Genomic DNA, 20,722 nt, shown 5'->3' with positions numbered 1-20,722 from the left:
TAGAAGAGCAGAACAGGTATCTAGATGGCCTGTTTGTCGTGCAAAATAAGTTAATGGCTTCTTAAACGAGATAACAGTGTTAATTGCGTGGCCCTTATATAAAATAATTAAAATAATTGCATATCCAAAGAGAATAACTACACTATAACTGAACTAGTTAGATATAAATGCATAAAAGTGTTTATCATAAACACTAAGCAAAATACTATTAATGTAAAAGCTTTTATTTTATACAAATAAATTGATGCCTTTACAAAGCACAACAAGCAGGAATCAACATAGTCGGGAATTAATAAAAACATCACATTCTAAAATGAAACCAAACAATGAAGAAACACATTCAATTTTTTGGCTAGTCTTGAAATATAATATTTTTTTTAGTAGGAACATAAAAATAAAAAATAACAATCACAATATAACATTCCTTATACATCGAAATGGGCTTATTTGACAAGAATAAAATCTACAAAGCCTGGACAAGAATAGACATGGATGGTTCAGGATTAGTTTTTAGTCATGATGAGCAATAACTTAATTAACAATCTTATTTAAGCAAATGAGTAAAAGTTTAAGTTAAAATGGGCACAGTCTGTATGCCTCATGAAGACCCCTCACTGTGAAACTTCAGGAAGCAGTTGTGGTTTCGAGAAATGCACAGGAACACACAGCATTTAAGACACCGCACACGTGATGTCCTCTCACAGCCCCCGAATCGACACCTCCTGGCCTCCTCGCCCTCTGCCAGCTGCTCTGGCCAGTGCCAAAAGCCATCAAACCGTGTATGTTCATCAGGCAAAGGGGTCTCAAAAACCTGGGAAGGTCTTGAGTTTGTATATGGGCCATGTAGTTTTAGAGCAGGAGGGCAGGGAGTTGATGAGTCTTGTGCGTCAACACCACTTGAGAGAATTAATGCTTTGGCCACCTCCAAACGAAATGCCATTAGTGATAACAGGTCTGTAATATGACTGTAATCTTGCTTGTACTGTATCCATGCATTTACTAAAACCAGATCGATCAAGTCCCAGAGAACAGACTGCGGCCAAGCACTGACTGCCGAGTTTGTGCAGGGTGTGCGATAAAGACTTCTCAAGTCACGGTTCAGATTTGCAACCTTTATTGCTCGCTCAAAACCACTGACAAGAGATGTTGAATGCCATTTTTCTTTTACGACTGCTGAAAGTATAAAGCCATGATGACACCTGAAAAGCTTGAGTTTTCCATCCGAGCTCACAAACTCATCTCCTATTTGCCCTCTTGCCCCACCAACCTTGCCAGCGCTTTGCACCCCAGCAGCTAGAAGATGCTCTAGCATAGAAGGTGTAGAAAGCTCTGGTTTGCAAAGAAACACCATCCCTTCATTTCTCTCCTTACCTATAGAGACCATTTTCTCAACTACATCTTCTCTATTGGAGTCATCTACACTCAAGATGAAGTCCACAACCAATCCTTCACCATTTATGACAACCGTGTGAAGTAATGAATGGGTTGGGTGTCTTTGAAAGGGAAGGGGGTACTGGTCGACTCCATAGTTTCCATGTCGCTTCAGTGCCTGACAACCATCTTGAACACTTCTTATCAGTGGCATTACTTTCCACAAAGGATCGGTCTTTAAGTTTGTGCAATTATGTGCCTCCTCATTACTGTGAGCTTCATTACTCTGTTCTGGCTGGTCTCTATTCCTTTCGTCAGACTCCTGATCACTACTCGTTTCGACTGAAGCTCCACCAGAACTGGCCAGCTTCAATTTACGAGCAAGCTCACAGAATTTTGAAGCCGACATGGCATCGGATATTAGAGGTACTCGTGTGCAATCTTCCCAGTAGAGCTTTGTGCTTGGAAACTTTGTGGTTAAAAAAAAACAAAGACAAAGAGAGACACCAATAAGATGGAGAAAATATATTCTTAAAACATTCAACTGATTAGACTAAAATCAATACATTATATATTTTAAACATGACATGAATTACATTTTGAATGTAACTTTTTTTCAACACAACTTCATATTTATTATTCTATAATTTTTGCACACTTTTTAAACCTTGCACTGATGTTTAACCCAAGAAAACAAAATGAGCAATAAATAACTAAACATAATAATGGTGCAAGTGTTTTTAGGGCACTAGACAAATCCACATAATAGTAGTTAAAACATGCAAACAAATAAAAAAAAAAAAAGTCAAACAAATTCATATTAAGAAACCACCATAGAATTTATGCATAGATTATGCAAAATCTTTTTCCATTACTGAAATGTCAAGGACAAAGTTTGTCACCATCTTTTGTGAGTTACTCACTTTTCAAATGTGGTCATGTACTAACCTTCAGAGTTCCCATTGCTATGTGGATTCCCACATACTGTGCAACCTCTTTTTCTGTAATGAGGTTTGGCAGTTTTGATGTTTCCCTTGTGTAAACAGCAATTTCATTCCATGTGTCCAAACTAAAATATTGATTAAAGTAGTTAATGGGCTTCCTGTTGAGCTGCCTCTCTGGTTCTGTGTGCCTTGTTGGAGAGGCACCCAGGTTTCTGAAACAGAGAAAAAATGGCTGTTAAAGACTGCTGAGTGACAGTAATTTGGCACACCTAGAATTTTATGTTATGCCAACAAAACTCACGTTCTGCCACTTGGACCACATCTCTCTACACCACTTTGATGTACTGTACCATTACTCTGTATACCATGGTAACAGGACATCACAATGGTTTCAGCTTCTGGTTCAGAGTGGACATTATCGGCATCATCCGTGTCTGAATTCTCTGAAAGGAATTCTAAAAAGCCTTGAATTCTTTGCCGTTCAGCACTAACATCACCTACAAATACAACAGGGCACACTCTTAAATTAAGCTCATGGGAGAGACTACACCTTAAAGCATTACACTACCTATTATTTTATTTACCCTCTTCAGATGCTGTATATAGATTTTGCATGTCCATTTGTACCGAACCTACCCTGACTTCCTCACATTCTTCAATTCCAGATGAAGTCCCTACAGGTGTTATAGTTGAGAAGTTAAAGGTGGGACAGATTAAAGATGACGTACAAAAACACTCATGTATTCAGTATGACAAGTAACTCATAAATATGATTTTTTCTTATATATCTTATAAAATCCAGCATAGTCTCTCACCTGCAAGTTCCCCCAAATTCAAGAATGTCTGATCCACTTGAGGAGGCTCAACTAAATGTTCCCTCTCTTCCTCCTTAACAGGATAAAATATGCATTGCTTGCTGCAGGACTGCAGGGATACTACATGAGAGTCCGAAGAGGTGCCATCTCTGTTCCTATAAGTGGTCTTATCTAAAAGAGGAATAAAACATAAGAAAAAAAAAACCACACAAACTGAGTTTTTCCACAAATTTGGGGGGAAAAAAAAAGTACATAAATATATATGTGACGAGTGGGACGGGGCCAAGAGATGTGGGAACAGGAGCGAGGCCGGTGGAGTGATTGGAAATGAGCGACACCTGCTCGACCCACCAGTCTCGAGTCCCATGGGGGAGATGGAGGGATTTAAAACCGGAGCGACGACAGTGAAGGACGAATGATGACCAGGCCTGGGCTTTAGTTGTGTTTTGCTGTTTTGTGTTTATTTTGATTATTAAATCTTATTTGATTGTCCGCTGGTTCCCGCTTCCTCCTTCCCGATGATTATAGAGTTTGTACGTCGTTACAATATAAAATATAACAAAAAAGTTTTAATGACAGATTTTGCAGAAAGGGTACACTAGAAAACATTCTGTAAAATGAACTTTCTTGATTCTGGTGAATTAACACAACTAAATAGACATAAATAAATGAATCAAAGTTAATAAAAAGCATTTTAAATTATTAAAGGTTTAAATAGTCAAGATTTTGCAGACAAAGGGGCAACAGTTGTATTAGAACAGAACAGAGCTGTATTAGAACAAAAACTAACATGTATTCAGTTAAATAATTTAGTTTAAACTGACCTTGACATGTAAAGCGATGATGATCCACGGGCTGAAACATCTCATTTCTCGTTAAGTGGTCTTCCGCTTTGACAAAAAACATTTGTACTCCTTGCATTGCACCACTCTCAGAAGAAATCAGACTGTTTTGAGCCAAATTTGTAGAACGTTCTTCTACTTTAACATCAGCTGATGTGTTAGGCGAAGTCACTTTACTGGTATCCAATGAGGAGTTGGTCTTTAATGAGACCTTTAGGTAAATATGATATATAATACATTACTTGACACAATAAATACTTAATACTTTCTAAAAAGGTTTAAAAGTCAATACTCAAATGTTAAAGGACAACATCTGAAGAGTCTAATAAAACAAAACACTCACCCTAATCTGATTTTGGGTGTTTGGATTTTCCATATTTCTCTCTCGAGCAGTAAAGAATTTTTCCAGTATGATTCCAGGTGAACTTCCGTCTCGAACCAGCTCTTTAGATTCTTCAAATGAACTGTCTCCAGAGTTTACAATATCCATTACACTTGTGGTAACAGAATCCAACTCAAAAACAACCTGTTCCTCAGGACCCTCCTCAGAAGACAATGGTTGACAAGTTTCAGAGGCATTAACTCCATTCTTGTCATTTTGTTTGCTCTTTCCCTCCGGAGTATCAAGCATACACAGATGATACAGAACCTTGCAATCTTGTGGCTCCTTATTTCCTTCTATTTTCTTTTTACTTCTGTTTTCTATGCTAGTTCTTCTTCCAAATGGTCTCTTGCTATGGCTTCTTCCAACTGCTTTCTTACCTCTTATTGCAGAATTTTCTCCCATCACTCTTTTATGATCATCAACTCTGCGTACAAGTACCTCCTCTTCTTCTTGCTTTATCTCTGGTTCAGTTAGAAAATTTTGAGTCAGTACTACACTGACATCTTTTGCAGACTGAGAACTTTGATTGTGCACTTCATTTTCAAGCTCTTGAGAGTCACCTGAAACATTATTTATCTGAGTGTTGTCTTCCACATGGTTTTCACCAACCATTACTAAATTAACCTCTGAAGGCAGTTCTTCTTTAATTTCTTCCTCTGCTGCATCTTTGAGTTGAGCGCAAGATGTTTCTGTGATAGACTCGACCCCATTACTCTGAGCTTTTTCTGACACATTATCTGGGGTTGAAGCCTGGGAAGGAATCTCACAAGCTTCTAAAGGATTCTGCTCAGGAGGCTGCTTAAGTCCAGAAACAATTCCTTCAAAATCTTTGACTCCTGCTTGTTCCTGTCCTTCAACACCACCAGAAGCAAGTGTTAAAGAAGGAGACTGACTTAACGCTGGGAATGATAGTCTTTCTCCCACAATCTCCCCCACCTCAGTCTCCATGTCCCAATCGGTTGCAACTTGAATTTCAAAGACATTAGGGGAAATACATTTTTCATTAGGACCAGGTCTTATGATTCGTTTTTTAGCAACATCAAATGTTTCATCTGGGAAGGACACCTTTCCAGCTGAGTGCCAGGATGCCATGTGTTCCTGTAAAGCAGACACTTCTGAGAATGTCTTTCCACAGTCCTGGCACCCAAGGGTAAGTTGAGAATACGGGGGGCTCAAGGCAATTTCTTGGTCTGTCTTTGTAGGAGCTTTGCGTTTCCGTACAATTTTGGGCTTTGTAGACACAGAACCAGGGCTGTTCTCAACAGAGGGCATCTCACCTGATTTTGTTTTCTTTTGGTGTGCTATATTCAAGGATTTGATTGCTGTTTGTTTTGTTTTTTTCAGTACCTTATCACACTTGTTTGGGGGTGATTTGTCGAGTTCAGTAGCATCCAACTTGTGCACCTTAAGCTGAGGCTGCTTGTGGCCTTTTAATAAGAGCAAAGCTTGTTTATCTATGTGAGCCAGGTCTATAACATCAGGGCTAGATTTTCCCTTTGTAACTTTATGCTTGGGTAATTTGTGGGTATTCTTCTTAAAGTTATCACTTTGGCTCTTCCTAACCTTGGGTTTCTTGGGACATTTGTCTTCAGATTTCTTCCCCTGCTTCTTTTTCTTTTGTACAGGTACCAGTGTTTCATTTTGGTGAGCCTTCTGGACTGAGTTTGCCTTCTCGTCCAAACTGTTTTGATTCTTTATTTTTCTCTTCTGGGATTTCCCTTGTTTTGTTGCTTCTGTTTCTGCCAAAACAGTGTCTAATGAATTAGTAATTTGAGCTGTTGTCTTCACTGCTGCTTCTGAAGGACTTTCAATCTCCTTTCCTTTTTTATCTCTTTGCACTTTTTGGTTTAAATCTAGTTTATTGACATGCTGAGACAATATAGGAATTTGATCTTGATCACTAATTTTCTGGTTCTGGTTTTGTTTGGTTTTTGAGGTTATTACCACCTTCGGTTTAGAGGATTTTTTCTTCTCACTTGGTCCGAATTTGACAACAAGCTTTTTGCTATTTGCCTTTTTTTAGTAATTACTTTTGATGAAGTATCAACTTTCTTGGTTGAGGCTAGCTGACCATCACATACTTTACTTGCTTCCTTAGTCTCTATTTTGTCAGCCAATTGTTTCTTAGATTTTTTTTTCTTTGTTGGAAGTTTCTTCTGAACAAAACGGAAATCCTGTAAGCTGGCTCTAGTCTTGTCTTGTGTAAGCACAGAGCTTTGTTGAAGGTCAATTACGGTGTCATTCTGCACACTGTTGAGAGAATTGGGCTGAGAATGTGGTTCCACTGGCATGGATGGTTCTTTCTCTGATTCAGATCGGTCCTTTTGATCTTGGACTTCTTGAAGTTCTTGAGGTTCACTTAATTTGACTATATTACACTGTTTACTTACCACCAGTGACTCAGATTCCACTGACAATTCTGTTGAATTTAGCATTTGTGCAGGACATGACATCTCTAAATGTTCCTCTGCTATTTGTGCCATCTCATTAACAGAATCATTCTGTGGTTTTTCACTCTGTAAAGATGTTTGATCCAGCAAAACCGAAGTATCAGTCTGTACTGGTATAAGTTCAAGGTGAATTTCATCCATTTCTATTTGGACCTCTGTTTGTGTCAGTTCAACAGCTGTTACTAGGGTCTCTGAGTTTTCTGATGAAATATTTGCTCCCTCTTGTGATAGAACATTTTCCTTTTGATGCAAATCTCCAATTTCTGCAGACAACTGAAAGTTAATTCGCTCTGTTTTGATGAGTCTGTGTCAGATTTCTTACATTGTGTTGGCTGAATGGTTGATTTAGTAAAATTCACATGTAATGGTTGCATTAATGGCTGTTGAAGGCAATATAACCAACTGATTCACTTTCTGTACATTCCCAAGTTTCTCAATTAGCCTTTTTATTTGCACAGGATCCAGCTTATCCATTCGCTCTGTTGTTTGTCCAACAGTTTCCATGATGAGAGTCTGTGATTGTCCATTTGCGGTCTGTGTCAGAGCAAGTCCAGTTGGCTTTAGTTGTGGCACCATCACAGCACTACTTTGTGACTCTTGAGAGTGTTTATTTCTGATGTGAAGAAGTTGTGCTTTAGAAGTCTTGAAGACTGCAGCACACTGTGAACATGGGAATTTCCTCACATTTTTTCCTGTAGAAAAAGAAAAGTACAAAGAAATCAAATTGTCAGCATAGCAACATTGACATTTAACAATCTGCAATGACACTGAACTGTTAAATATTAGATTTTTAATGCGAGTGACGAAAGCACAGTATAATATAAGGGTGCACAATTTATTCAAACCATATTAGTTATCAGTAGATATTAGAATTTGAGTTATTGGTATTGTTCATTTCAGCAGATATTGGATATAAGGTTACCCATGAAGTCTTTTTAATGCTTTAAGGTTTTGGTCATTTACCTTTATCCCTCTTTTTCTTTGAACTGATTGAAGCATTTGTCTGGTTATCCTGGTTATCTTCTTTCTGATGTTTTTCTAAGTGGTGTTGAAGAGACTTGGATGCAGAAAACTTTCTACCACAGTGTTTGTGTATGCAAACAAAAGGCTTTTCCTCTGTGTGTACCCGTTGGTGGTATCTGAGCAAAGTAAAGGTTTTGAAAGGCTTGCCACACTCTGCACAGGTGTATCCATGTTTGCTGAAGTGAATTTTTTTTTTGTGACTTGTTAGTTCACAGGATCTGTAGAAGGCCTCACTACAAAAAGGGCACTTGAATCGCTCATTACCTGTGTGTGTGCGTTGATGGGCCATGAGCTCTGTGGAGGTGGTGAAATGCTGATCACAAACATAGCAAGTAAAGAGAGCATCTCCCAGCATGCATTGCTGATATTCTGCAGGGTGGCTCATTTTAAGGTGCCGTTCTTTGCTTTTGGAGTCACTGAAGATGATGTGACATTCTAGGCACTGCAGTGAGAGTTGGGACGCTAGAAGTTGGTATTAAAACAAAATGCATTTTAGAAAAGTAAGTCATACCACAGAAAGTGCATGTTATGACAACTTGATTAAAAATGTATTTATTTATAAAATATAATGAATGAATCGTTCAAAATAAGACAAGTAATATCCATTAAGAAAATAATATCAATTTCAGTTTCATACCAACATTTGTGAATATATAAGAGGACTGTAACAATATTTAATCTAGGCTATGGGGAAACACACCTAAGACTCAAACAACTTACAGGTTAGAGGTATTACTTTGGCCATGTCAATTTTCAAAGGGTTAAATTTGTCCTTCTTTGGAGGGATGATCATTCTGTTGGCATTGTCTACTGTACTTCCAGTTAATGGTTTAATATTGGCACAACTTTTTGGTGTTTCATTTGAGTTTATGGTCTCTACGGGCATACAACTTTCAGCCGTACAGTCTGATGAGCTTGTTTCATTGGATGCCTGCTCACATCGCACTTCTATCACAGTATTCAAACTCGACTCAGCAAGACTTGTCTGATTTTTGCAATGAAAGCCTACAAAGTTGGCAGTTTTATCTGATCCTTCTTTAACGGCTTCAGGTTGTGGGATTTCCTCTTCTGTTGCTACAGGAAGTGCACAATGCTCCACTGTTTCCTCTACAAGTGTTACAGGCTCTATTATTGGTGGTGCCGGGACATAGAGGTCTAGCTTCAACTCAAGGCCACGGTTTCGTTCTGAACCCTCTGAAACCTCTATTCCATGTACAATACTATCTAATGGTGCTTCAGAAGGCGACAGGCGGTCTGAAAGTGAAAGCTGCTCATTGTGCAGATTTGCTTCAGAAGCAGATGGTTCACAGAGTGGGTCATTAGTAAGTTCCATGCTGTTCAACTGTTGATGTGTTAAATAGAATTTAGATCTGTAAAGGTCTGCTAAAATAGAAAGAAAGTGTGCAAGTTAATTTAGAGGAGCACAATAAAAACATAAAATACACATCCAATGTACCATAGAGTTTTGAAATAATCAAAAAAAAATAATATATTGACCACTGTATAAATTGTATAACTATGGATTCTTTAGACATGTTAGCATGTAAATATAAATAATAACCATAATGGAAGAAGTGAGACTATAAATTAAATGCATTTTGATTCTTTGATAATAACGTTGCATCTCCGAGCAAAATACAGTTGTACAGGTGTTTTTTTTTCTTAAGTAAATTAGTGTTTAAGAACGATTTGATTACCTGACTCGTTCAAAAAAAATGTTTCCTCTATCGAAGTAACCAACAGAAAGAGTCAATGAACAATCCCTACCACTAATGCGCAGACTGACAGCCTGTCTGAAACACACACATATTGTCTCAATTTTATGGAGTGACACACACAGTGAAAAGTGCTGTTGGATTATACCAGCCCTTTCATAACTCAATGAAACTACAACGGTCTTCGTACACAACAGATAAAATAATCGTGGAAATGCAACCTATGCACTGAAACATTCATGTGACAAATTTATTTAATAGTCGTCTTTGTAAGGTTTACAATGCAAAGAAACCAGTACAAGTGGTTATTGAAGTGATAAACCTGTTGTCTATGAAGGTACATAATCACTATGTTTTGAAACCCAGCCCACTTCGCAGGTTCATTAAAATAATTTGAGCGACGAAGGAAAGAGAAGCCGAAATAAACACGACTACAAGAATATTATGTCTGTTTACCCTCAGTCGTGAAGTGTAAGTGTATGATCCTTCTACGTTTTCGCCAACAAGAGGGTTATGGCGCTTGCCTGTGCGCACAGCCATAGCAATGAATGAACTAATATAAGCCCCAAACTCACCGAGTTTCTTTTTTCATCCTCCCAGCGAATTTTCGAGTCAACATGTCCTTGATAACCATTGGTTTTGCCGTTATATAAGGGGCTTCATGCGAGATCGCCATATGACTACACTAACTGATGCAGGCTGTGTGACGTCATGCACCAACTGAGATTATATGTAGGAGTTGTAGTTCACAGAAATAGTTGTAGTCCTTGAAATAAAATACTAGAAATTTCAGGGATCTCACCGCACCTCAAAGAGTGGGCGAAATGTAGACGTATGTGGATAATTATCCAAAATATTTAATCAGAGCATTATATAGGACATAACACTGAGGTCACGTGGGTCATTCTACAGTGCAAACTGTCCCACAAACAAAAAACACATTTAAAAATAATTTAAGTATTCACATCTTAGATGTTTACTAAGATCGTTTTATTCTCTATTGAAACACACAATAATATTTAAAATATCAGTAAGCTTAATATTTATTAAATTATAATTTTTTGGGTACTTTAAATTGGAAGCGGTTGTCCCAAACCCTACCCCTAAATCAATAAATTAAGAAACCAAGCACTGCTGTCCTGCAGAAGAGCATCTGGTCTTCACAGGTATTGGCTTTACATACTCATGAAAGATGGCAGGTTGTTTGAGCTTGATCCGCATGAAATCATTGTTAGATGACTATTATAGTCTGGATGTGGAATCACCTTCTCTGCCCCGATCAGCTGCTCTGAAACTTATGTCTGTATCATCTCGTTGAGGATTAAACGTGCACGGTAAGGCAAATGTAATGTCTTTGGACATGTGTGGATGAAGACTCTGGAAATAATGCCTTGGCTTCGTGGATAAAAGTGGCATCGTCATCAGGAGCTGAGGCTTGGAGGTGTGAAAATTGGTAAGAGCGTTTGGACACGGAAGCAAGCGAATACCACCTTATTTCAAAGCCTGTGTTATAACCCATGTTTCTTTTTTACCTGTGCCCGTTATGCCAGTGGATACACTTTTAAATAACAAATTTTTCCTGGCTTCCACCTCCGACAGCAAAACCTCACGTTCATTATCGTTAAAGTTATTTTTCTTTGTCTTTTGTTTAGGTGCCATAATTGTCTTTCTCTGTACAAGTGCCTCGTTGTGGAAAGCCCTTATATGGAGCTGGTTTGGGCGTGAATTATGCTAATTACTGACCTCGTGCACGCGGGCGCTCATTTAGAAGACTCCAAATTCACTAACAGAAGAACGAGTTTAAGAACAAGCTCATGTGCGTACGCACGTGTTGTGAATGGATAATAGCCACGTAAATCAGTCATTATAACAAAATAAACACCTAGAACTGTGCTTCGTGATCACAGTTCATTTTGCAATAATGACCAGCTGACAGTACATCATCCTTTACTTATCTCTTTATTAGTGAACAATAAGATTTCTGATATTGTCATGATCCGGTCACTGAACTTCGGTTAAAGCACCACTAGAGGTCATCATCCACAACATAGACTCTCTCACTACACAGTACACACTTCCGAGTACTTTCACACACTTCCGAGTATTGTTCTGCACACATCCCTCTCCTAGCGATAGCTGCGATACCAAGCTATTCCGCATTTGTTTTCATAGTCTTGTTTCGGTCTAGTTTTCATAGTCTTGTTTCAGTTTATACTTTTCATAGTCTTATCTTAGTCTCTAGTTTTCATAGTTTAGTCTTTTTCCTGCCTTGCCCCGTTTCTCGTGTTTTGAACCTTTGCTTTGGATTCTGGATTACCCCTCTTGCTTAGCCCTCTGGATATTGTTCGCTCATCGAAGCCCTATGCTTGCTCTAGGAATATTCTTTGTCTTGCCCTCTATATACCTGTTTGCCAGTGTTTGACCCATGTCTGTTACGACCATGTCTCTGACCAATAAAAGCTTGCACATGGATCCGCATGTCTCAGGTCTCGTCACCCCGGTTACAGATATCACAAGTCTATGATTGTGAACAAAGAACAATAATGTGACCCAGTTTCTCGTACAGATATCACAAGTCTATGATTGTGAACAAAGAACAATAATGTGACCCAGTTTCTCGTACAGATATCACAAGTCTATGATTGTGAACAAAGAACAATAATGTGACCCTTGGTTTTATGAAGTTCCTGGTCTTGTATTAATGCAAAAAGTGACAAGTTGTGGTCTACAGGACTTGAAGGCCTGAAATTTGCATGTCCCGAGTGACTGTAAAAAAAAACTTTAAAATATCATATCCATGTAAAACAAAGGATAGAAACACTTTTATTTGTTCCAAGCTGAATTTAATTATGGGTATTTCAGAAATGTTATCCTGTAATCAAAAGGTCCAACTAAGCTGAACAAGTAGTTAATTGTTAGCTATGGTGGACTGGACCCAATCGGTGTAGCTGCACACCTCAGCATAAACCCCAGGATAGCCTCTTTGAGCACAGCCATAGCCCCAAGAAACAACTCCTCGCAGTTCCCCATTACACACTACAGGACCACCAGAATCACCCTGTGAAAGTTTGGAGAGTAAAATTTGAAAAGTGTGATTTTGTATGAAAATACATAACACATATAGAAGACGACAAGGTCAATAACATACCTGACATGAGTCTTTGCCTCCATCCATGAATCCAGCACAGAACATGTTATTAGTTATCTGCCATCCATACGCACTCTCACACTGTGCCCTTGACAGTACAGGCAAATCCAAACACTGCAGTTTATCAGCATAGTCAACTGGAAAAAGAGGATATGAACAATGTTAAAGCTTTACATCTTGTATATACACTTACACAATAATGTGTTTTGTTTTTGCTAGGAGACGCGTGATCAATATCATGTCATCTAAAGACGTAAAAAAATAAGGAACATGTTTGATATCCCCCAACTGGATGGAACCATACTCTGCATTTGAAATACATACAAATGGCGGTCACCTCAAATAATAAGCTATATTAGGATAAGGGGGAGATTAATAACATCTTGCTGCTCAGTAAATCTATTTTGAAGACTGTTAATGGTTTTATAACAAAGATAACTTCCATTACTCAGCCTCCATTATCTCACCTCCAGTGGTGATCTGATTGCCCCATCCAGAAACCAAGCACTGCTCTCCGGCAAAAGAGCAGCTGGTTGCCAGAGGGATTGGCTGCACATACTGGTTGAAGACGGCAGGCTCTTTCAACTTGATCAGCATGAAATCATTGTCATACGTATAATCGTTATATTTCGGGTGAGGAATCACTTTCTCTGCCCCAACCCGCTGCTCTGTGCCTTCTTGAGTGTACACATTGTGCTCTCCCAGGTGGACAGTCAGACGAGAAGCTCTATTTGACAAGAGACTCCCGCATTACTGGGCTGTAATACAACTTTTATAAGCAATATTGTCTATCTGCATACAGGTGCATCTCAATAATTTAGAATGTCATGGAAAAGTTCATTTATTTCAGTAATTCAACAAATTGTGAAACTCATTGAAATTAAATTCAATGCACACAGACTGAAAGTAGTTAAAGTCTTTGGTTCTTTTAATTGTCATTTAACAAAAACCCACCAATCTCAACAAGTTAGAATACTTCAGAAGTCCAATAAAAAATGTTTTAGTGAATTGGTGGCCTTCTGGAAAGTATGTTCACTTACTGTACATGTATTCGATACTTGGTAGGGGCTCTTTTTGGTTTAATTACTGCCTTAATTTGGCGTGGCATGAAGGTGAACAGTTTGTGGCACTGCTGAGGTGGTATGGAAACCCAGGTTTCTTTGACAGTGGCCTTCAGCTCATCTGCATTTTTGGTCACTTGTTTCTCATTTTTCTCTTGACAAAACCCAATAGATTCTCTGTGGGGTTCAGGTCTGGTGAGTTTGCTGGCCAGTCAAGAACACCAACACCATGTTCATTTATCTAACTTTTGGTACTTTTGGCAGGTGCCAAATCCTGCTGGAAAATGAAATCAGCATCTTCAATAAGCTGGTCAGCAGAAGGAAGCATTAAGTTCTCCAAAATGTCTTGGTAATGGATGCAGTGACTTTGGATTTTTTTTTAAACACAATGGACCAACACCAGCAGATGACAACTTATCACTGGACTTCAAGCAACTTGGGCTATGAGCTTCTCCACCCTTCCTCCAGATTCTAGGACCTTTGTTTCTAAATGAGATACAAAAATTGCTCTCATCTGAAAAGAGGAATTTGGACCACTAGGCAACAGTCCAGTTCTTCTTCTACTTAGCCCAGGTAAGATGCCTCTGACGTTGTCTGTGGTTCAGCAAATTCCTTGACACGTCCGTGTGTGGTAGCTCTTGATGCCTTGACCCCAGCCTCAGTCCATTCCTTGTGAAGTTCACTCAAATTCCTGAATCGATTTTGCTTGACAATCCTCATAAGGCTGCGGTTCTTTCAGTTGGTTGTGCATCTTTTTCTTCCACACTTTTTCCTTCCTCTCAACCTTCTGTTAACATGCTTGGATACAGCACTCTGTGAACAGCCAGCTTATTTGGCAATGAATGTTTGTGGCTTACCCTCCTTGTGCAGGGTGTCAATGATTGTCTTCTGGACAACTGTCAGATCAGCAGTCTTCTCCATGATTGTGTAGCCTAGTGAACCAAACTTAGAGACCATTTTGAAGGCTCAGGAAACCTTTGCAGGTGTTTTGAGTTGATTAGCTGATGCATGTCACCATGTTCTAATTTGTTGAGAAAATTAATTGGTGGGTTTTTGTTAAATGTGTGCCAAAATCATCACAATTAAAATAATCAAAGACTTAAACTACTTCAGTCTTTGTGCATTGAATTTATTTAATACATGAGTTTCACAATTTGAGTTGAATTACTGAAATAAATGGACTTTTCCACAACATTCTAATTAATTAAGATGCACCTTTATTACATCTTTGGAAAAGAGTCTCAGATGACTGGTTAATGTGCTAATCTTTATTACAGAATGTAATGTCTAACTTATTTTTCATAGCCTTTGATTTAGAAATCCTGCAGCTGTTACATTTGACAGTCATACATTTGAGTGCACACATTCACAATACAGTAACAACTTACTAAAAATGTGTTTGATGAGGTTTAACAAAAAATGTAAGATATACTTACGAAACGTAGCAGTGGGCAGCAGAAACAGCCCATCTTTCATCAATTAGAGATGCTCCACACCATCGTTGCCCATTATCATAAGTAAGGTAGATCTGCCAGGGCTGGGAGTTTGCAGGACATTCATAACCTCCAATGATTTTATCATCTGCGCTGCAAGCTTCATAAAAATTATGTTTAATTGTTAACAGAAAGCAAGATAAAGCAGAGGAAATCACAATGTAATTGAATGATTATTTGAGCTTGTGTTTCTTTGTAATATTTGCAGTTTCATCTGGTTAACATCTGTAGTAGCCTATGTCTCTTATTAATGTTAAAGACTAAGGAATATTACAGGTCAGTGTAGGAAACTAACAATGCACAATAATTAATAAGAAAGAGGGACATACCCACAGCCACAACCAGCAAAGCAAAAACAATATTTTTCATTGCAGTGGAGGAGTGCTCACATCCAGACAACTTTAAAGAGCAAACTTCTACAAAGTTCAAGAACAGCATTCATATTTTTAAGTGGTTGATTTAACACTGATAACTATACAACAACCAATAAGATCATGGAAAATGACTCCAAAGAGAAACATAGCACCTGGGACAACAGTTCTTATCACACTGTTTTCCATGAGTATGATAAATCCAAGGTAGTGTACACGAAGGAGAGTACAAAGCTTAAATAAAAACTTAAGGGCAGCCAGTTATCATTGGCACATGGTGTATTGATCATGCATTGATTCAACACACAAATAACAGCTTGGCAATTCAAAGAAGCAACAAGTAACAACTTTACAGTAATAAAATAAACTATACTCTTTAACAAAAATTTACCATCTTCAACCAACCAAGATTCTTGATTCAAGAAGTTAGAAAGAAACAGCTATTTTAAAGCAGAGATAAATGTTAGTGTCAAATTACATTTCTTAATAAAACAAGGCCTCTCAGATAATGGTGTATCTAAAATATACAATTTGAATGATAAGCAATTAAGAACAAAAGCAAAGACAATCTGGTCATTAAACAAAAAAATAAAAATGTAATATGTAAAGCATTTTGAAGTCATCTAATAGTCTTGTGTGTCAACGAGACTTACTTTGGTAACTAAAACATTCAGTTATTGAGAAAAGAGCAAGTCAAAATGCCAGTTTCATTATAAGCATACTGTATATTACATTTCCCCACTTGCATGCTTCATATAATGCATGTGAAGCGCATGAAGCTCATCGCACATGTAAGGCTTGGCACCAGTGTGTTAATGGTACTAGTTCTGAAAGACTCAAGGTAGGAACAAACCTTTCCACAGTCAGCACATCTTTGCATACACTGGCTTTTCTTTCTCTAACAGCAAAGCAACACCAGGACAGATGGTAAAGATCTGATCTGTCAAATAATTCATCTTCATCTGTTTCTTTTTCTTATTTCACTTTTTTTGTACCATATTCCAGGCCATTTTTATTTCCATTAGAGACAAATGTCTCCTTTCTTTTCTTGTTTTTTTCTTTTCCCTTTCACATGTTCACAAATATAAGTTCTGAAGGCCTCCCAATTAGTGAACAGCTGCCTGCAGTCCTGAAATATCTTGCTGTGGAGTTTCACTATAGAGTAACACATTAAATCGATATCAATCTCTATTGCAACATTTTTTTCCTACTCAGTGTTTCATGATTTCCCAGTCATTCACCAACAGTGTGTGAACATAAGCATATTTCTATACTATTACTCATACTTACATTTTTTGGATTTAAAGAAATAGACAGTCAATTTGAGCATATTCTAGTATGAGTTGTAGATGTGTTTAGAATCACAAACTGCGTCACATACTAGGGTTTCATAAAACTGCTCATTCAGTGGTAAAATAAACTATTCAATTTAAAAGTTCTAAGAAACAGTATTCCACGAGTGAAAAGGACAAGCCACCTCAAGGACAAATAGAAATGACAAATGCAAAAATATGTCATACCATTCAGTGATACTGTACAATAAAATTGGTTTATTCTCACAGCTGCTCTACCACCGGTGTATTTTGATAGGGAGAGGGAGAATAAACAGGCTATAGCTACTTGAACGAGGTCTATCTAAGGTGAAATAATAAGATTTTTTTTCTTTTAAATTTAAAATTTAATTTACGTAAAATCTACATTCACTGTTTGTTTGTTTTTTTAAACATGGGTAAACATTAAAGTGGAAACCTGTAATTATTAGAAAACCAAACAAAAGCAGATTTAGTTAAGTAGAATCAGTCATACCAAGAGCAACAAAAACAACTCCCAATTAGTGAGACAATGTTTGTCTTAAAACTCTTTAAGTCTTTAAGGCGTTCTACACACAATGTATCTATCCGCAAACACTGTGTACAGTATTTTGGGAGTGATCATTTGAAATTACCATGTTCCACTGAAGTTTCAGTGCAAGTAAAAACATCTTGAGGTACGAAGTTTGATTATACATCAATGCAAGTTTTGATCTGAATTGTTTTATGATGGATGAAAGTTTCGGAGGCAGTGTGTAAACATGATTGACACAAAGTCAATTTATTTTGCGCAAATTTCGGACAAAGACCTTTAATCTCAAATAACATGATTTCAGGGATTTTATACAAGGAGCATAGCATTATATTTAAGAAATAATTGAAGTTGAAAAAAAAAAAAAAGAACCTACCCTAAATGTCACAGAAATGTGGTTTAAGCTGTAAAATGGTGAGGTCAATAAAGGAACAATGGCAATGTAAAAAAAAATAAAAATAAAAAAAGACAGAATGCATATAAATCTTTAAGATCCCCTAAAATACACCGAAACACTTTGCAGAGTTCTAAAGAGATTTTAAAAGGAGCAATAGAAATGTACAACTTTTATGCAATTAGAATATATTTGGTTTAAAGGGCATCTGTGATAATGCTTTCAATTTAGCAGACATCTTTCTCTCTACCACAATTTTAGCAAAAGCGGATCATGGCATTTTCATTTTCATGACATACAGTTCTTCTATTGCATACGGACACTCACAGCAGGTAACAAAAATCTTGAATCAAACAAGCAGTAAACCATGTCCGGCTTCATGCATCATTTACACATTTTAGAGCCCACGTGCATGTTCAATATAATGCTGATGCAGTTCTGTTTCCTGTTTGAAGAATATCCCACACTCAATGCAAGTTAGGTTAACCTCGCCTCTTACTGCGGAAGTAGAGTCCCTGTCTTTTAGCTCTTTGTCACCCAAGCACTCCTGATGGTGGTCAGTAAGACTTCTGATATCACTAAAGGTCTGTGAACACAAAGAACAATGGTACGGCTCCGCGTTTTTGTGAAGAGTCTGGTGCTGCTGCAAAGCACGAGGTGACAAGAATGTTTTTCCACATTGTTGACATTTATGGCTACCGAGTTGTGGACTTACAAGGGCTACAGGCAGCTTGACCAAAGACTCGGATCTGTGTGATAAAGCTTGCAGGTTGTCTGAAGGCCCAGGCGTCATGGAAGCACTCGGTCTGTATTGCAATTCGGTTGGGAGATGCTGGTGTGCTTCATTGTGCCATGCGAGATGCTGCTGAAGCTGGTTTGCAGTCCAGTAACCGTGGCAGCAAAGTGAGCAGCAGTGCGGACGAGTCTTCGCCGCCTCTTTGTGAGCGTTTAACTGCTCCTCACTAGGAAATGCTTCAGCACATTTATCACATTTGAAAAAACTATGTTCTATGTTTTGACTACGCTGTACAGATTCTTCCTCCAAAGAAGTTTTCTTAGTCAACATTTTAGGAAGTGTACTTTCAGAAGCAAAGGGCTTCTTATATGCCAAGCTCTCTTCTAGAGAGCAAGCGGTTTGTTTGACAAAATTGCGGTGTTTCTGACTTATGTGTGAAGAAAGGCCGCGTATGTTCAAGAACCTCCTATAGCAGTTGGAGCACTTATAGGGTAGCACCACAGTCTTCTCTTGTTTAGTAACATTCGTTTTGGATGTGTGCGGTTGTTTGATGGGTGTAACCAACTCATCTGTATGGAGGATTTCAGACTGCAGTTTCTCAGTGGACTTGCTGTGATCTTCTGCTAAATGAGTTATTAGAAGAGACCCACTTGAAAAAGACATCTGACAATCTGGACAGGTAAAAACACTGTTTGATTCAGGAGCTTCAGGCTCTTTTTGGGGTTGAGCCTCCATGGGAGGGTGATGTAGCTGATGCCGGCGAAGAGCACAAAGGTAAAAGAATCCTTTCCCGCACATTTTGCATAAATAAGGTCCATCGTCCACATTTTTCCTTGAGCGGCTCTTATTGGTCTTTGAGAGAAATCTGGCAAATGTTTTGTCTTTGTGCCATCTCCTATGTGTGCCTAGAGCCGAATTGGAGCTAAAATATCTTCCGCAGTCAGCACAAGCAAAAGTCTCTGACTTTCCTTTGACAAGTTTTAACTGTTTTGCCGAGTGGGAATACAGCTTTTTAGATTGGTCACCTATGCTATGAATTCGCTTGTGAAAATTAAGCGCACCAATTACTGAAAAACTTCTGCTACAGTGCTGACATTTATATTTCTTATCGGAATCTAAAGATGTTTTCTGTTCTCTTTCAGAATCAGCTGAATGCGAAGAGTCACAAACATCTTCAGCTTTTTGCAAGGATGCATCTATCCCAACGTTCCCACATTCTTCTGGAAATTCCACATGGTCCTGTAGGGAACACTGCTTTTGATGATTTTGTAGTTTTGACTTCGATGCAAAAATCTCATAGCATGTTGGGCACTGAGGTTGCTCAAATGAGTAAGTGTCAATTGAAGGAAGGCCAGTCTCAAAGCCATGACTTTTCATGTGAAACTGGAGGGCCATAGCATGGGAGAAAAATTTTTTGCAGTCAGGACATTGGTAAGAGTCTGGCGGACCAGAAGGCCCCATCTCAACATTTGCGCACTCCAAGTGGTTTTGCATGTGATGAAAGAAAGCCCCCAAAGACCAAAAGCCTTTACCACACTTTTTACAGTGATGAACTTTTGGGCCTAAGAGTGACTTGGTTGGGTTGAATTGCTTAGTCTTTTCACCTTTGGCACTGCCAGAGCAAAATGTCTTGTGCTTATACAGACCATTTGCATTTGTATACCTCTTGTCACACTCCAAGCAAGCAAAGGGTTTTTTACTATTATTGTGATGTTGTTGGTGAGAATGCAATGCAGACAGTCGGGAAAAAGTCTTGCCACACTCTTCACATTTAATATTGTTCTTTTGCAGGTTTGCAAGTTGGTACGAAATAGACTTATATGCTACTTTATCCTCATGCTGGCCCATGTGAACGTTATGAGCACTTTTGGAGGCACTTTCATGGCCGCAAACTTCACATGTTATATGGGGCCTCTTAGTTGGCATCAACTTGTCAAACTTCTTCCTCCCATATGATTTTTTTCCCAGGGTCCCTTTGTGCCAAAGTATGTGACAGCGCAAGGACAAAGCCTTGACAAACTTTCGATCACAATGTGGACAATTATACTTTGCCTCTTGAGGACTTATTTTGCTTATCAGTTCTGCATTTATGAACGGTTCATCATTTAAGTGCTCATAATCAATCTGTACAA

At 38.3% G+C, this 20,722-nt stretch overlaps 4 protein-coding genes and 1 pseudogene across 7 annotated transcripts in view; 1 reads left to right on the top strand and 4 right to left on the bottom strand.

Annotated features, from left to right (window-relative positions):
* Positions 1 to 20,722, top strand: part of LOC113059105 (tripartite motif-containing protein 46-like) — a 433,352-nt pseudogene that overhangs the window by 357,193 nt on the left and 55,437 nt on the right.
* Positions 262 to 5,677, bottom strand: LOC113059065 (uncharacterized). Of its 2 annotated transcripts, XM_026227294.1 has the most exons (7): positions 4,316 to 5,677; positions 3,955 to 4,183; positions 3,131 to 3,301; positions 2,900 to 2,989; positions 2,617 to 2,812; positions 2,320 to 2,527; positions 262 to 1,840 (listed from the first exon to the last, which is right to left on the bottom strand). In XM_026227294.1, exons 1-7 carry the CDS (start codon positions 5,627 to 5,629, stop codon positions 599 to 601), a joined length of 3,450 nt encoding a protein of 1,149 aa, XP_026083079.1. In that variant the 5' UTR covers positions 5,630 to 5,677; the 3' UTR covers positions 262 to 598. The 2 variants fall into 2 exon arrangements, with proteins under 2 accessions (XP_026083079.1, XP_026083080.1); XM_026227295.1 differs by lacking the exons at positions 262 to 1,840; positions 2,320 to 2,527 and having other exon boundaries at positions 2,643 to 2,812; positions 2,952 to 2,989.
* LOC113059078 (zinc finger protein with KRAB and SCAN domains 7-like) lies at positions 5,997 to 10,272 on the bottom strand. Of its 3 annotated transcripts, none has more exons than XM_026227332.1 (4): positions 10,121 to 10,272; positions 8,551 to 9,213; positions 7,771 to 8,292; positions 5,997 to 7,499 (listed from the first exon to the last, which is right to left on the bottom strand). In XM_026227332.1, the coding sequence occupies exons 2-4, from the start codon at positions 9,161 to 9,163 to the stop codon at positions 7,153 to 7,155; spliced, it is 1,482 nt and encodes a 493-aa protein (XP_026083117.1). In that variant the 5' UTR covers positions 9,164 to 9,213; positions 10,121 to 10,272; the 3' UTR covers positions 5,997 to 7,152. The 3 variants fall into 3 exon arrangements, with proteins under 3 accessions (XP_026083117.1, XP_026083119.1, XP_026083118.1); XM_026227334.1 differs by having other exon boundaries at positions 8,095 to 8,292; XM_026227333.1 differs by having other exon boundaries at positions 8,551 to 9,210.
* LOC113059090 (trypsin-3-like) lies at positions 12,367 to 15,687 on the bottom strand. The gene is made up of 5 exons (XM_026227349.1): positions 15,577 to 15,687; positions 15,191 to 15,347; positions 13,161 to 13,420; positions 12,694 to 12,830; positions 12,367 to 12,603 (listed from the first exon to the last, which is right to left on the bottom strand). Exons 1-5 carry the CDS (start codon positions 15,683 to 15,685, stop codon positions 12,454 to 12,456), a joined length of 813 nt encoding a protein of 270 aa, XP_026083134.1. The 5' UTR covers positions 15,686 to 15,687; the 3' UTR covers positions 12,367 to 12,453.
* The window catches only part of LOC113059061 (zinc finger protein 62-like), a 6,200-nt gene continuing 3,162 nt past the window's right edge, over positions 17,685 to 20,722 (bottom strand). The window contains exon 2 of the mRNA XM_026227285.1: positions 17,685 to 20,722. This exon is cut by the window's right edge and continues 1,242 nt beyond it. Coding sequence (XP_026083070.1) covers positions 18,252 to 20,722 — 2,471 coding nt within the window. The 3' untranslated portion in view covers positions 17,685 to 18,251.

The sequence above is a fragment of the Carassius auratus genome, chromosome 41 (assembly GCF_003368295.1).
Source record: "Carassius auratus strain Wakin chromosome 41, ASM336829v1, whole genome shotgun sequence".
NCBI lineage: Eukaryota > Metazoa > Chordata > Actinopteri > Cypriniformes > Cyprinidae > Carassius > Carassius auratus.
Note: the sequence above shows the minus strand (reverse complement) of the source record. Positions and strands in the feature narration are given on the sequence as shown.

What these genes read in the sequence shown, in the direction of transcription:
- LOC113059090 (XM_026227349.1), bottom strand. Translation starts at nt 15,685, where the DNA reads ATGCTGTTCTTGAACTTTGTAGAAGTTTGCTCTTTAAAGTTGTCTGGA. An exon ending in GCTGCCCACTGCTACGTTTC is followed by an intron (nt 13,421 to 15,190) that starts GTAAGTATATCT and finishes CTTGTCAAATAG; the next exon opens with AGCTTCTCGTCTGACTGTCC. An exon ending in GAGGCAAAGACTCATGTCAG is followed by an intron (nt 12,604 to 12,693) that starts GTATGTTATTGA and finishes AAACTTTCACAG; the next exon opens with GGTGATTCTGGTGGTCCTGT.
- LOC113059078 (XM_026227332.1), bottom strand. Translation starts at nt 9,163, where the DNA reads ATGGAACTTACTAATGACCCACTCTGTGAACCATCTGCTTCTGAAGCA. An exon ending in CAAAGTAATACCTCTAACCT is followed by an intron (nt 8,293 to 8,550) that starts GTAAGTTGTTTG and finishes ACCAACTTCTAG; the next exon opens with CGTCCCAACTCTCACTGCAG. An exon ending in AAAGAAAAAGAGGGATAAAG is followed by an intron (nt 7,500 to 7,770) that starts GTAAATGACCAA and finishes CTTTTTCTACAG; the next exon opens with GAAAAAATGTGAGGAAATTC.
- LOC113059065 (XM_026227294.1), bottom strand. Translation starts at nt 5,629, where the DNA reads ATGCCCTCTGTTGAGAACAGCCCTGGTTCTGTGTCTACAAAGCCCAAA. An exon ending in GAATTTGGGGGAACTTGCAG is followed by an intron (nt 2,990 to 3,130) that starts GTGAGAGACTAT and finishes TAACACCTGTAG; the next exon opens with GGACTTCATCTGGAATTGAA. An exon ending in TGTGGTCCAAGTGGCAGAAC is followed by an intron (nt 2,528 to 2,616) that starts GTGAGTTTTGTT and finishes TCTCTGTTTCAG; the next exon opens with AAACCTGGGTGCCTCTCCAA.